Source organism: Aptenodytes patagonicus, chromosome Z (genome assembly GCF_965638725.1).
Source record: "Aptenodytes patagonicus chromosome Z, bAptPat1.pri.cur, whole genome shotgun sequence".
NCBI classification, from domain to species: Eukaryota; Metazoa; Chordata; class Aves; order Sphenisciformes; family Spheniscidae; genus Aptenodytes; species Aptenodytes patagonicus.
In genome coordinates, this window is record NC_134982.1 from 75,880,348 (window position 1) to 75,896,173 (window position 15,826).

Below are 15,826 nucleotides of genomic sequence, written 5' to 3' on the forward strand. Positions count from 1 at the left end.
GTTTATTATTCCTACGCAATTCACAGACTCTATTACCAGTTCGAAGGTCAAACTGTTAAGTTTCACTCTAAACAAAGATTCAGGGCTGACCTACATATCAATAAGCTTTGTCTTTTAATGTGGTGCTTCTCACTCCCAGAACATGGAATTCCATTTTCATCTTCTTACACAAAAGCCCACATGTACACACAACACACATGCACAGAGACCTTCTTAGAAAGTACAGACAACCCCTTGCCTGTATTTCTGAATCTAACCAGTGCTTCTATTTTAGGTTATAAGGCTTTGTTCAGAAAGCCAAGCTGAAGGGGAGTTTGTTGCATGCTGAAGTTCTTACAGTTTAACCCAACCTGTAATCCTTAATGCACCATTCTTTTTCCTCTACTAATGTATGTGCAACTCTGAACTCAGCTTCCCTACTCTAGTCCGCAGCATTTTGAGGGACTGGTCTTTTCCCACAGCAATATAAATTTTCATTAAAACTGGTAAGTCAAGCTTCCCTTATTTATACTCAGTTCTTCTTATGGCAACACATGGATAGGATTAAATCGTGCTGTCAAACAGAGATGCTGGTATTTGATGGCTTTTAATATTGCTGCCCATACCAAGACAATAAATAAATGCCATCAATATTACCTAGTCTTACTTCTTTAGTAATTATTTCAGTAAAGTCATATTTATGCTGTCAAGTATCAGCAAGAACTGCTGGTACCAACTAGTAAGTCTATTTGGTGGTATTAAACTATGCCCAAGGATGGTTTTGAAAAGAGTATTAGCAGTAACAGCAACAGCAACTCAATATGTATTTTATAAAACTTTTCAATGTATGAAACTAATAAACTCAAAGATTAAAGAAAAGTATAAGGAAGCAGCAACTCAGACCACAGGTCTACATTTACTAGGCAAAGATTGGCAATCCAGCTAAGCAGCAAATACCCTCCCAAGTCACCCACCCCATCCTCAGAATGCTTGCAAAAAGGTGGGTTTATGTAATTCCCAAAACGTAACTTCTTCCAAGGATGACAAGGCAACTTCTAATATGCCCTCTTTCTCAACACTTTCAACAGTCAAGGAACGATGACAACTTAAGCACAATGCCTAAGGCAGGTTGGCAAAAATGCAAGTAAATTAGCTTCCAAACCCTCTTCCTCTTCCCAACACTGCACTGCAAATCTCTAGTTAGAGACTGCTTCTGATCTCATTTACTCCAGGCTGACAGTAGTGTAAGTACAATCCCATTGCCTTTGACAGCAGCATTCCTGCTTTACATTAGTGAAAAGGGATAAGAATAAAGCCTCTCTATTCACTCTTGAATTCAGTGTGCAGACTGCTGAGAATAGGTATGCTGTATCTTCTACTCAGGCTAATTTACAAAGGTGTTACAGGTGACATTATAAGCTTTATCAACACATACCTTTGTTTTAACAATCATCAGCTCAGAATACTGATGGAATTTCCTCCCGATTGCATAAAACATTTATGAAGACCAATTAAAAGCATCAGGAGCAAGGCTATCAGAACTGTATCTATCATGTTGTTATAGATTTTCCCTCAGTATGACAGCAGTGTCCCTCCTTGCCTCTAAGAAGATTTTTTTCTTTAAACTAAGGTTTACTTAGTTCTGTTGCACTGAAAACTAAAGCTAGGAGGTGAAATCAGCTGGAAGGAGACATCTTTCCAAGTCTTCTCCAGTTGGAAAGGAAATGTTCATCTCCTCTTGATACACCAGACTACAGATGCTGTCTCCAAGGATACGCCTTCCCCTCAACCTCAAAAAAGACCCACAGATTGACCTGCATTTTCCAACATTGTTTCCAGGACTGTTAGCAAAGTACTGATGCACTCCATGTTGCTCTCTCTTTACTGATGTAAAATCTAATTCTTGGTAGAAGCTCATGTTTTACTTTTAATGGTGATCCATGGGCTACAGTATAAACATAGATGCATACGTTTCTCATCCTACACTGAAACTCCCTGTTATGTCAGCGTAAAGATCAAGGCAATACTTTGTATTCTAAGTATGCTTCTGGTTATCATTTATTAACTATCACATTGTCTCTTTCACTCTTGTTCAGCTAGGAAACATGTTCCACTTACAAGTTATCACAATTTCTCTTTCTTCTCCCTTTATGTTATTCTCTTATCTGCACGGCTTTTCTTTCCCCAATTTGATTTTTTTTTCTTTTTGTTCCTCTCTACCTCTTTCATGACCTTCATTTCCAACAGGTCCCACCACTCACATTTTGCCCTATTCTGTCCACTGAAATGTAATCAGTGATGCAATTAATGCTAGCATTTTACATGCCATCAGAGAAGTCTGGAAGCAAGATCCAACCTAATGAGACTAGATATTCTTTCTCAGTAAGGCTCTTCCAGGCTTTCTTTCAGGCTGAGCCACAAAGAAAATGTATTAGTTAACCTTTACTTCCCTTTGGAAAGTTCAGAACCTGACAGCTAGAAACTGCCTGTTTGTTAATGTACATTTCAATTCTGAAAAACATAACAAATAGCTAACACATTAAAACAGCTCAATTGGGCCTTGCAACTGGAAAGATGACATCACTGAACTATGCTATTTTGAAGGCACTTGCCACCTCAGTTTAAAAGCTAATGCATGCTATATTGTATTTTTAAATTTGTTGCTTGCTGTGCCTTAGATGACACTGCTTCATGTGTACAGAGCAACGCTCTTATCTTCAGGACTACACAAAATATCTATCTCAAAATCCTGAGAGCTTTTCAGAGTTTTGACTTTGAATCAAGTTCAAGCCTGAAAGCCATATTGCACTGGATGCACCGGAGCAAAATGACCTACCTTAATTTCAGGAAAACCCATATGAAGTATAATTACATGCACTTCAGGGGAACGCATACAGTGGAAGAGAGACTTGATGGGACATTCCTTTACCTTTGTGCTACTTCTCAAAGGTTGGGATGGTATCAATGGGTCACTATTTTTCAAAAGGGTAGAAAGGAAGACCCTGGGAACTACTGACCTGTGAGCCTCACCTCTGTGCCTGGGAAGATCACGGAACAGATCCTCCTGGAAGCTCTGCTAAGGCACACGGAGGACAGGCAGGTGATTCGAGACAGCCAGCATGGCTTCACCACAGGCAAGTCCTGCTTGACTAACCTAGTGGCCTTCTATGATGGAGTGACTACATCAGTGGACATGGGAAGGGCTACAGAAGTCGTCTATCTGGACCTCTGTAAGGCCTTTGACACAGTCCCCCACAACATCCTTCTCTCTAAACTGGAGAGGTATGGATTTGATGGGTGGACTGTCCGGTGGGTGAGGAATTGGCTGGATTGTCACATCCAGAGAGTAGCGGTCAACAGCTCAATGTCTGGATGGAGATCAGTGATGAATGGTGTCCCTCAGGGGTCTGTATTGGGACCAGTACCGTTTAGTATCATCATCAACGACACAGACAGTGGGATCGAGTGTGCCCTCAGCAAATTTGCAGACACCACCAAGCTCAATGGTGTGGTTGACACGCCAGAGGGTCGGGATGCCATCCAGAGGGACCTGGACAAACTCGAGAAGTGGGCCCGTGTGAACCTCATGAGGTTCAACGAGGTCAAGTGCAAGGTCTTGCACCTGGCTCAGGGCAAACCCCGGTGTCAACACAGGCAGGGGGATGAAGAGCAGCTCTGCCGAGAAGGACGTGGGGGTACTGATGCATGAAAAACTGGACATGAGCCAGCAATGTGTGCTCGCAGCCCAGAAAGCTAACTGTATCCTGGGCTGCATCAAAAGAAGCGTGGCCAGCAGGTCGAGGGAGGCGATTCTGCCCCTCTACTCTGCTCTGGTGAGACCCCACCTGGAGTACTGCGTCCGGCTCTGGGGCCCCCAACATAAGAAGGACATGGACCTGCTGGAGTGGGTCCAGAGGAGGGCCACAAAAATAATCAGGCGGCTGGAACACCTATCCTATGAGGAAAGGCTAAGAGAGTTGGGGTTGTTCAGCCTGGAGAAGAGAAGGCTCTGGGGACACCTTGTTGCGGCCTTTCAATACTTGAAGGGCGCTTATAAGAAAGACAGAGAGAGACTTTTTACCAGGGCCTGTTGCGACAGGACAATGCTCACAAGTCTATGGGGCCAGATGGGATCCACCCGAGAGTGCTGAGGGAGCTGGCGAGGAGCTCGCAAGCCACTCTCCATCATTTATCAGCAGTCCTGGTTAACGGGGGAGGTCCCGGATGACTGGAGGCTTGCCAATGTGATGCCCATCTACAAGAAGGGCCGGAAGGAGGATCCGGGGAACTACAGGCCTGTCAGCCTGACCTCGGTGCTGGGGAAGATTATGGAGCGGTTCATCTTGAGGGCGCTCACAAGGCATGAGCGGGACAACCAAGGGATCAGGCCTAGCCAGCACGGGTTGATGAGAGGCAGGTCCTGCTTGACCAACCTGATCTCCTTCTATGACCAGGTGACCCGCCTAGTGGACGAGGGAAAGGCTGTGGATGTGGCCTACCTGGACTTCAGCAAGGCCTTTGACACTGTCTCCCACAGCATTCTCCTCGAGAAGCTGGCGGCTCACGGCTTAGACAGGTGGACTCTGCGCTGGGTCAAAAACTGGCTGGATGGCCGGGCCCAGAGAGTTGTGGTGAATGGAGTTCAATCCAGTTGGCGGCTGGTCACGAGCGGTGTTCCCCAGGGCTCAGTTTTGGGGCCGGTCTTGTTCAATATCTTTATCGATGATCTGGATGAGGGGATGGAGTGCACCCTCAGTAAGTTTGCAGACGACACCAAGTTGGGCGGGAGTGTTGATCTGCTCGAGGGTAGGAAGGCTCTGCAGAGGGACCTGGACAGGCTGGATCGATGGGCCGAGGCCAACTGTATGAGGTTCAACAAGGCCAAGTGCCGGGTCCTGCACTTCGGCCACAACAACCCCATGCAGCGCTACAGGCTTGGGGAAGAGTGGCTGGAAAGCTGCCTGTCAGAAAAGGACCTGGGGGTGTTGGTCGACAGCCGGCTGAACATGAGCCGGCAGTGTGCCCAGGCGGCCAAGAAGGCCAATGGCATCCTGGCCTGTATCAGCAATAGTGTGGCCAGCAGGAGTAGGGAAGTGATCGTGCCCCTGTACTTGGCACTGGTGAGGCCGCACCTCGAATGCTGTGTTCAGTTTTGGGCCCCTCACTACAAGAAGGACGTTGAGGTGCTGGAGCGTGTCCAGAGAAGGGCAACGAGGCTGGTGAGGGGTCTGGAGAACAGGTCTTATGAGGAGCGGCTGAGGGAACTGGGGTTGTTTAGTCTGCAGAAAAGGAGGCTGAGGGGAGACCTCATCGCTCTCTACAACTACCTGAAAGGAGCTTGTAGTGAGGTGGGCGTCAGTCTCTTCTCCCAAGTAACTAGTGATAGGACGAGAGGAAACGGCCTCAAGTTGCGCCAGGGGAGGTTTAGATCGGACATGAGGAAAAATGTCTTTACTGAAAGAGTGGTTAGACATTGGAATAGGCTGCCCAGGGCAGTGGTTGAGTCACCATCCCCAGAAGTATTTAAAAGACGTGTAGATGAGGCGCTTAGGGACATGGTTTAGTGGGCATGGTGGTGTTGGGTCGATGGTTGGACTCAATGATCTTAGGTCTTTTCCAACCATAATGATTCTGTGATTCTATGACAAGGGGTAATGGTTTTAAACTGAAAGAGGATAGATTCAGACTAGATATAAGGAAGAAATTTTTTACACTGAGGGTGGTGAAGCACTGACATAGGTTGCCCAGAGAGGTGGTGGATGCCCCATCCCTGGAAACATGCAAGGTCAGGTTGGACGGAGGTCTGAGCAACCTGATCTAGTTGAAGATGTCGCTGCCCAAGGGAGGGGGGTTGGACTAGATGACCTTTAGAAGTCCCTTCCAATCCAAACCATTCTATGGTTCTAAGAGCAGAAAAGGAGTACAAAAATTGAACTAAACTCAGTTTGGGCATAACTTTTTGTATTACCTCCTTTAAGAACCACAGAGAATAAAAACCCTTCGTATCCATACAAACTGCAGAGCTTCTTGAATTCCTTTCAGTTCAAAAACATTAATTCAGTGTCCCAAGGTGTAAAGGGAATGGGGGGCACCAACAGTTTTTTATTTTCCTTGTCAGGTGTTTTTCTGGAGTCTTTTTCCTGGGCAGGTTGGATAGAATGCAAAATCAATGGCAGCTGATGGTCCACAAGCATTAACATTTTCTCATCTACGGAGACTTGATACCACTAAATAAAAACAGGGCTTTAATCAATAGGAATGGAGATAACATTTATCCCTACTATATTGTTCTGTTTAAAATATTGTGTCCTTCAGAGGTGTTCTGTGAGCAGAAAATCACTGCAGACTGGACAACTACTCACAACTTCTCTGGTTACCTCCCCCTTTTCACTTACCCTCTTCACACTATCTAGTGTGATCCTACCTCACAACCAAAGTTTGTCTGTGCTGATTTATTGTCTTTTCCCAATCACTACTTGCTGTCATTACCTTTAACCCAAGAATATCAAATTGGTGTTTAAACATTGTCTGAGGAATCTGAAATTCAGTAAATTCCCTTCTGATACGCGAGTATGATTTTTATAGGAACACAGCCCATCAATCTTTATGCTTGTATACATGCATGTAATTTCCAGAGTACAATAAAGGCACATGAAAAACTAAAATAGGTGAATAAACAAAATTGAGAGCCATAATACAAAATTCACCAGAAGGCTCAGTCAGCTTCAAATCAAAATTGAAGGTGCTGTTAACGATGACTGTAATCTAACTTACTAGCCATCAAAAAGCGCAAGCTCTGTGTTACCCTATGCACTGTTTCTCAGGAGTGCAAAGCCCTGGTCCACTTCCACACAGACTGAAGAGTCTCAGCACTCTGCTGGATTCGGCCTATAGCTCCACGTAAAGTTTTATGGGCATCTTGGCAGTGGGTATACCTATGGATTTCCAAAGCAGCAACATTAAGAAGTGACTAATGAACAGGCGTTAACATGTTTATTTCAATGCAAAACCAGTTTAGTCACGTATTACATGGAATTACTATAATGCCCTAGTCAATCTCTCCTTGGAAGCTGGCTTAGTACAGGAAATACTTGCTGTAAGTTCACTTTTGCTGATCAGCAGTCATGGCAAAAGTACAGTAATACTAAGATTACTTCTGTTCTGCGGCGATTTGCTGTTTCTTTGTAAGTAAATGGTCATCATTTAGAGCTGAAAAGATTCTGAAAATAATTATTACAATTACTGCTATGCATTTTTTCTTGAACTTCAAATACATGATCCATAGTCAAAGTTTCAGCTGGTAATTAACAGAACATTGGATCACAAAGCAAAGCATGGTCCCCATCACAGTTTACAACCTGAAGTGCAAAAAATACACAGAGGTCGACAGCGATATGTACTGCACAGTCATGGTAATCCCAACAGGACTACTTAACCATGCAGATACCTACATGCATGGCTATGTAAAGGAGGATAGCCGAAGAGAATTGATGAGAACTTCAGAAAATTAATGGATTTCACCAACCACTGTGAAATGCCATCGATATAGATTCCTCACATGGTATTTCTCTTCTTATTTTGGGAATCATTTACGGGCAAATTTATGCCACACGGTCTTGTTACTTTGAGCCAAATCATCTGTGAGCTGTCAAAACTATTCACATACTAACTATGCATCCTTATAGGCTGCATTTCTCACTCCTTAAATTCCAACAATCTAGCAACACTAGAATGGACTAACATTTATATGACCAGGTCTTCATTTAGCAAGCGCTTCTGAGCCGACATTAACTTTCTTCTGTGCCGTAATCCTCCACTTTTAAGTAACGATAAAAACAAGACCCACATGAGCACCGGAGGACTATGGAACCACGCCAGCCTGTGAAACCTCACCTCGTCAGACAGTCAACGGCGTGGACTGGGACATTCTGAGACGGGACCGCCCAGCAGCCCAAGCGCATCTGTCACCTCACACGGTTGGGAAACAGGGCGGAGGAGAACAAGTTATACCCAAGAGGAGCTGACGGGTTTCTGGGCGTAGGCCCCCAGAGCCCTGCTCGCCGGCCGTGCCGACAGCAGGCGGCACGCTGCTCGACACCCTGCAGCAGAGACCCACGCCCACCGCGGCGCCGTCCCTAAAATGGCGCCGCTAGGCCGCGCCGGCTGTTCCACCCCGACCCCGCCTCCGGCGGCCTAAGCCCCGCCCCTCTATTTGCATAAGGAGGTGCCGCCGCCGCGCCCCTCCCTCCTCTCGCGGCGGCGACGGCGGGGCGTGCAGGCGGACTGCGGGATCGGCACGGATGAGGCGCATGCGCGTTGTGGACGGGCGCTGGGGCTGTAACGGCTCGGCGCGGAGAGGCCGGGCGGGGCTCGCCGCCCCCGGTAGCGGCCGCCGCGGCGGGGCGGAGGAGTTCGCCGAGCCGGGTGGCGGCCAAGAGGGCTGGCGGGGCCAGTCCCGGGGCTCGCTGCAGCAGCTGGCGGAGCGGTACGCGGACCTGGCGGCCAGCCACAGCGAGGCGCTGCGGCAGCGGGAGGAGCGGGAGTGGCACAACGCGCGGCTGCGCCAAGAGAACGCGCGGCTGCGGCTGGAGAACCGCCGCCTGCGCCGCGAGAACCGCTGCCTCTTCCGCCAGGCCCTGCTGGGTCCCGGCCCCGGCGGCCTCGACAAGCCCGCCGCCGCGGACCCGGGCGAGGAGGCGGAGGCCCTGCGCGCCCAGCTGGGGCGGCTGCAAGAGAAGCACCGCCGGGCCTTGCAGCACCTGCGGCGCTGCCGGGCCGCCGGCGGGCCGGAGGCCTCGGAGCTGGACGACGGGGAGCTGGACGAGCTGCTGGAGGAGGACGAGCAGCCGCCGTCTGGCCCCGAGCAGCTGCTGAAGAAGAGGAGCCTGGTGCCGCCCGTGTAGCCCGCCCCGGGGGAAGGCGCGGCCGGGAGCGCTGCTGTGAGGGGGCGGCGCCGCGGGGCGCTGCGGGCCTCCCCGCCGTCGCCGCCTCCGCGGGTAGCGCTGGACCTCGGGGCGGGGGGGAGGCGGCTTACGCCCTCCTTCCTCCCTTCACTGCCCCCGGTGAAGCGCGGGGCTGACCCCCACCCTTTCAATCGAAACAGGCCCTTCCCAAAGGAAGGGTGGGGGAGGAGTTGGTTGGTTTTTCTTAATTCCCTTCCCAGATGTATGACCAGGAAGCATTGGCCGTGATCAAGGAGAAGCAGGTTCAGCTGGAAAACTGACGTGTGGAAGAGGCCAGCGTTTTAGTCGAGGAATGCCTCAAAGCAACTGTTGTCATAGAGAACCACGGTGAAAAGAACGGTTGGTTTCATGTCACCTCATAGCATTGAACTGTGCTTCCATCGGGGACCGGCTGTGGATCGCATTTTTTCTCTTTGAGTTAGCGCCTGTCGTGTAGACCTCGATAGCCATGAAGACTATCAAAAGATGGCTCTGACTAGTTCTTAGTAGTCTGTGTATGTCTGTTAGGGAGTGGAGGAAGCTTGTAAGCTTCTGTGTCAGCACTCCAGTAAAAGTTGGTGATCGTTTGAACCCCTCTGAATTGTCTGGACATTTACTGCAAAACAGTATTTGTATCTTTAATGATGGACTTTGTTCACCGTCACACGAATATTGGTTCGAATTTCACACTTTCACATAAAACTGCAGCTGATAAAAAATAAAACCATGACACACCAAAATGACTGTCTTGTGTGATTTTTTTTAATGGAGTTATTTTGAAATTGTACATGAAACGACCTTCAGACCTGTGTAATGCACTTCCTCAAAGCCAAAGGAATTGGTTATTTTTTGGACCTTTCTTCCTTAAGAAAATCTACTATTTGAAAGCAAATTACTTAGATATTTTTCAGACCTGTCTTCCTTTAGAAAATCTACTGTTTGAAAGCAGGCCTTGTAAAGAACTGAGACATCATTTGGTTTTGTAATGTTCCCCCATTTTTTGTCATTTAAAAGCTGTCTGATGCCTTCAGGTTTGGGATTGGTTCCTTAAAGTTTTCCATAGCCAAGGTCTGTTTGAGCTCATAGTTAAAGTAACGTGGAAAGGTGAAAAGCCATCCTTTCTAAGTATCTTTGATAATACAACTTTTGAAAAGAGTAGTTGTTATTCCTTAATACAATGTCAGCATAAGCCTCTAATCATAAAATGGCTTGTAGTGCTTGTTAAGCTTAAGTCTCTTTGGATCCGCGGCCTTGAGTGCATTCTCAAAATGGAAAAACAGTTTGGCACAGTGCAGTTAATCTCTCCTTAATGAGAAGTTGTGGGTGTTGATGTTTGGATGTGGTGTTTGATTGTTGTATAAACGAAGTGTTCTCAGAAATGCTTGAATTGATAAATGCTCTAGAATTACGGTACCTATAATAAGCCCACCAACAGGATTGTCTTATTTTAATAGCAGTTTCCAGTAAAGTATGAATACCCAAGCAACATGAAGAATCTATCAAAATAGTACAACGTAGGACTGCGTTAAGATACAATGCTAGAAATGTGTAGCTGTGCCAGGCATCCGTTTTAAAAGTTAAAGTAGTGTTATGTACAAAAGAGAAGAGATTCTGGACTTTTCTGATACAATATGCAAAATTTTTTAATTAAACTTCTGGGGCACTCCTGATAAATGGTGTTTTTATGCAAGAGTACCAAGTTCTATGCAAGTTTATTTAAAGGATTCTCTAGTTTTTATGGTTTTTTTCTATATCTTGATAGAGAAATTATAAAACAACCCTGCAGATTACAAAATGCAGAGAAAAAAAGAGTATTTTGGTAAGATTCAAATTAATGTGAAGAGTGCCAAAGAATAGATTTTAAGTATTTCCTGAAACTGGTGCTTCCAGATGAACTGCAGTAAATTATCACTTAATTCAGTCAAGTTGCAAAAGTTTCGTTTAACCAATCATCTGGTTAAACCATGATCTGGTTGTTGTGAGTTTGTTTTTGAGAGCAAAAGACAAGAAAATATGGGATTTAGGGAACCATTTAAGATGGTGCAAAAGTGGTATTTCACTACAGTGTCCCCCAATTAATGGTTTACAGGTGCTGGCCTTCCTTTATGACACACTGGCATGATCCTTGGCTACAGGAAACTGCAAATACCGAGACTTGCAGGAAAAGCAAATATACAGGTATACCCCAAAGGATATACCTGTTCAAGCCTTAATGCTTGTAGTCTGGCTTTGTCTATGTGGCTAGTTCTAACAGTTTGTAGCTTGATATCATAGGCAGAAACCCACATTTGGCCCTAAAACTGCAGTTCAGGGAAAACCCCGTGTGTTGATGGCAGAAAGCACAGAGTATCTTTGGAATTGCCTGATACATTGCAGCATCTACGCATCTGAAGTGATGGGAGAACTATTACTACAGTTTTATTAAGAGCTTATACCTTCGTCTACTTTTGGTTAAGGTCTGTTCTGTTTCCTATTTTTCTGCTTTCTGTCCAACAAGCACTAAAATCTTGAAGTTCCAGTCTTTGCTTCTTACTCCCAAATCTTGTCTTTAATTCTGTTTATCGCGTTCTGGACTATGACAAGTATTTGTCCTTTTGCTCTATTTTGTGGCAGTGTCTCTGTGTTTCAGTGTCTTGCTGTGTTGAGCCTTTCTTCCTCTGGCCTGACTGAATGCTCCTTCCCTGGATTTGGAAGAGAGTGCACTGCAGAACAAAATTGCTGCAGTATACTCAGCAAACAGAACCATGCTGTCCTGTTGTCCTTCTTTTCATAACTTCACTTTTTTTGATTCAAGACCATTTCAGTTGTATACTGATCATTCTCAAAATCATGAATTTCAAAACCATACGTTTTTTCATGGTTTTGATTCTAGGTTTTAAGTACCTATTTCTTTGTCATAGTTACTGGAAAAAAAATCACCTTTTTTTTTGTTTTTGCTAAGGCCAAATTTTTGAAGACTGGTGGATTATTTTCCTGTTTAAAATTATTTTGCTTATAATTATGTTTTACTGCAAAGTATTTTGTACTACAGTGCATCAGAGTGCTATATGAAAATGAGTTTGTTTGCAGGTAAGTTTTTTATTAGAGAATGGATTGAATCCAAGTTTGGATTTGAGGGTTGGGTGTTTTGTTTAGTTTTGTTTTGTTTTTTTTTTCCCCACATAAATACATAGAAATGTAACAATATATAAAACATTTGGCAATGATACCTTCCTGATCACCTTGTTAAACTGTAGTGTTTAAATCCTGTAGCCTTTCACTTCATTGCTAAGACAAAATTATTTTATTGTTTCTTAAGGAAGTGTTCAGTCTTAGCTGCAGACTCTTCCTTACCCTTCCGTCTTGTGCCTCATGTTAACAAAATGAACTGTATGTTAAAATGGAAGCTATATGCATGGCTATATTAAAACTGTATTAAAATCTTCTGGGGCCCTGTGTGAATTTGATGGCAATTACTTTAAAACACATGCGTATGAACAGAACGGCTCAGTGTCGGTGCCATATTTAATATACACTGTATTGCTCTTTTGAGACCTAATTTAAGTTTCATTAAATATTGCACTCTGAAGGAGTCTTTGTCCGCTGTGTTCATCTCCTTGAATATGTTAGGGCCTCAGGGTGCTTTAGCTGCCCACAGAGAATAATGAAATAAATTAAATGTCTTTGTATGATAAACTAATGCCATTCAGATTAGTTTAGTTCAGCTACTTTCCTACCAAAGCAGTCATCCGTAATTCTTCCCTTTCCGTCTGTCTCGCTGTGTTCAGTATCCCCTTTTGGTTTTGTTCAATTCAGCAAAGACGTTTGCAAGATGTATAGAAAGCCTCTTTTCCAAACTTGCAAATAATTTAAAGTAGTGGTTTAAAGCTGGACTTTTAGTGATAATAAATTAACAAGGTCTTTCCTGTATATTTTTAAGTGATATCTGGTATCTGTATTATCATACTGGGTAGTTTAGGTGTAACTGCCTGGGAACAGTCATCATTCTGTACAATATCTGGATTGAATTTACTGCCCCATCCCTTCCAAAATAAAACCGAGTATCATTCAGAGGATAGTAGCAGCGCGTGATTATAAAACTCTTTAAAAAAGCTTGTTACCAGTATTATTTCATGACTTTCAAGGCCATTTGCTTGCTCTTTGTGCTGTCAAGGGTCTTTATGCAGTCAGAATGTAGTTGTAGCAGCACAGGAGATAAAAGACATTACATTTAGAGGGCATAAAGAGGCTGCTTTAGATCTAGCTTTATAGGAGGAAGTGTGCTATAAGGCTGGGAAGACAGCAAATTGTTTGGATAATCCAGAGAAAGAGAACATTTTGTGAAAGAGAATTATTGTGGAAAGAGGTGACCATCAAACAAAAGCTAATGGAATTATTATATTCATACATATTGGTGTATTTTTAATAAATATACTGAATGCAACACTTGGATAAAGTAAAAGATTAGCACTGAGGAAAAATGCAGCTGTGTCATACACTGGCATGTCTTTGAAGTGAGGGCAAGCTTTGGAGACCTGCTCTACAAACAATCCTTAGCCTCTACTGAGGTTATTAGCAGTGGCGCTCATTTAGGTTAATTTATTTCCTGTGAAAATTTGTGAGGGCCAGAAGATTGAGCATCTCCATTTTATAAATGCTGCAGGATTTTCAATGACCTCAAGTGCTTTACACAGTTGTTTGCAATTTAGCACCTAGACTAGTAGAACTCTCAACCCCCTGGTGCAGTCCTGGTTCAGTAACAGAGGAATGCGCTGCAATCAGCCAGCAGCATCCAGGTGCTGTGCGTTGACAAACTCACATCCAAGTGCCCGACCCGGCCTGATGCTGATTAGTGTGCGAGAGCTCAGGGCATACCTGCAGGTGAGGTGTTTGCAAAGCCTGTAAATAGACTAGGTCTAATATGTTAGTGGTCATGACTTCTGTTGTAATGACTGCCTACAAAAATTATATGGGCTACTGAAATAACAGCTGGTGTGTTTGTGTGTGAATTGTGAATAATTAGCTGCACCTGTGTTTCTTCTCTTTATTAAGTACGAAATACTGTTGTCTGTTCCTTGGTCAGAACCATGACTCTCTGGGCATTCGGTAATTCTTTCTTCATGGTGAAGATGGTCAAGTCGTTCTACCTGGCTATTAGAAAGTCTCGTTCCTAGCTGAGGCTTTTATGACTTATAATTTTAAATTTTGTTACTGCTTTTCATTTAGAAGTGATGGATTTTTAAAAAAAAAATTATCAATCTTACCTTGCTTTTACAGTTTGAGGGGGTTTTGCTGTGCTGCACTGGTGAGGAAGAAAAGCTTCAGGTTGGATGCTGTAAAGTCATTTAGAATCAGAGCAGTGTACTTGACATGATTTTCCCAAGGACTTGAAACAGTCCAAAAGTAAGATGCAAAAAAGCAGAAGTTTTCAAAGAAATCCTATGGAAGATTTTTGTTTTCTTCTGGTTTTAATTTTTTTAGTGATGTAAGAACTGTAGCTTTAACAACAGTTAAGTATTTCATTACTCTGCACTGTAAATATAAGTGACTGGACCTACTGAAAGACAGGCACATGAAATCTAAAATAAGGCACTAAAAGCACCAGAGATGCTCAGAAATCTAAATATAAGGTCTTTACTACCAAAAGCAGTCCCAGAAGGCTCTCTTCATTTGACAGAGGAAGGTTGTGCCTATTTTACTTTTGAAACCTCTGTTTATTGTGAATGAAGTAGCTGTGAAACTAGTGTAAAAGTCAAATTCGACCCTGTGTGCTTGAGACTGGTGCGGCAGTGCTGAAAAAAGCACTAGCAATTGGAGGAGTGTGCGTAAAAAGCTGCTCATCTCCTGGATATGAATAGATGCTCTTGGCTAAATTTGAATAGTCTCTGGCTTGGAGGACATCTGGAGAGGGGACGAAGGAGGGGGCTTCAGATGTCAGTCAACTTGGTTGCTAGCCTTCTCTTGGTAACAGAGCAGCTTTTGTTTGTGTTCTGCCAGAAAGTGTTTCATTTCAGCTTTTAGCTAAAGAAGCTTTCGTGCCCTCAGTGGGTATTTCTCCATCTCCTCAGTGGCTGCTGAGCAGGGTAAAACTCAGAAGCTTGCAAGATCTCCCTTTGGCCAATTAAGAGGCCAAGAGTGGCTAGAAAAAGACTGAATATATCTGGTTAAAGAACAGATGGGAGGATTTCTGACCATATGGGTAAGAAGCCCTTGTTGTATTGAAGATTTCCATGTAAAAGATGCGAAGAAAAATGCTAGACTCCCGCAAGCTGGTGTAGGAAATACTGTTGCAACAGTGTAGCAAAGTTGAATGCAAGCTCTTACAGGACAGGAAGATGTGTTTATTTCCAAAAATAAAAGCAAAACTAACTTTACTTGTTCAGATTCATGCCTTCATAAGGAAAAACTCTCAAAGCACTGAGATGCACGTGTCTGGCAGTCCAGGCCCAAAACACACCTCCTGGTGGTCCCCAGGCAGTCCTTCCAAGGCTCCTTGGGTGAGATGCAGGGCAAAGGATACCATCTTACAAGCCTGCCTCTCCTGGGTTTTTAGGTTGGTTTGTATGCTGCCTTTGTATATGTATGTGCCTTTGTATGCTGCTGTTTTTTTGTGCCCTTTATGAGCTGGCTGTGAGCAGTCTCTCCATCCCACCCCAGTAAATTATCAGGGTTTGCACACTCTCCCTTTGTCTCCTGGCCTGAGTGTCCTGAGAAGCTGCACACAGATATATGGTGGGGTCTTTGTGACCTGGTAATGTGGGTGCCATTCTTATTGCTCTTCTGCAGTTTGCTCCTTTTACTGGTTCCATACCCAGACCTTTTCCCCCTCCACCATGCACACCAATCTTGACTTTTCTGTTACAGATCTCTAGAGCAGATTCTGGTGTGCCCTGGGAATGCTCTACATTGGAGTGGACTGGCACGAT

The 15,826-nt window shown here is 44.5% G+C and overlaps 1 protein-coding gene across 1 annotated transcript; it reads left to right on the forward strand.

The window, feature by feature from the left end:
• Positions 1-8,119: 8,119 nt before the first annotated feature.
• On the forward strand, positions 8,120-9,661 carry TUSC1 (tumor suppressor candidate 1). Its single transcript, XM_076361910.1, is given in 2 exon segments — positions 8,120-8,215; positions 8,217-9,661. Coding segments are annotated over 2 exon segments (762 nt in total). The 3' UTR covers positions 8,883-9,661.
• The last annotated feature ends 6,165 nt before the right edge of the window (positions 9,662-15,826 follow it).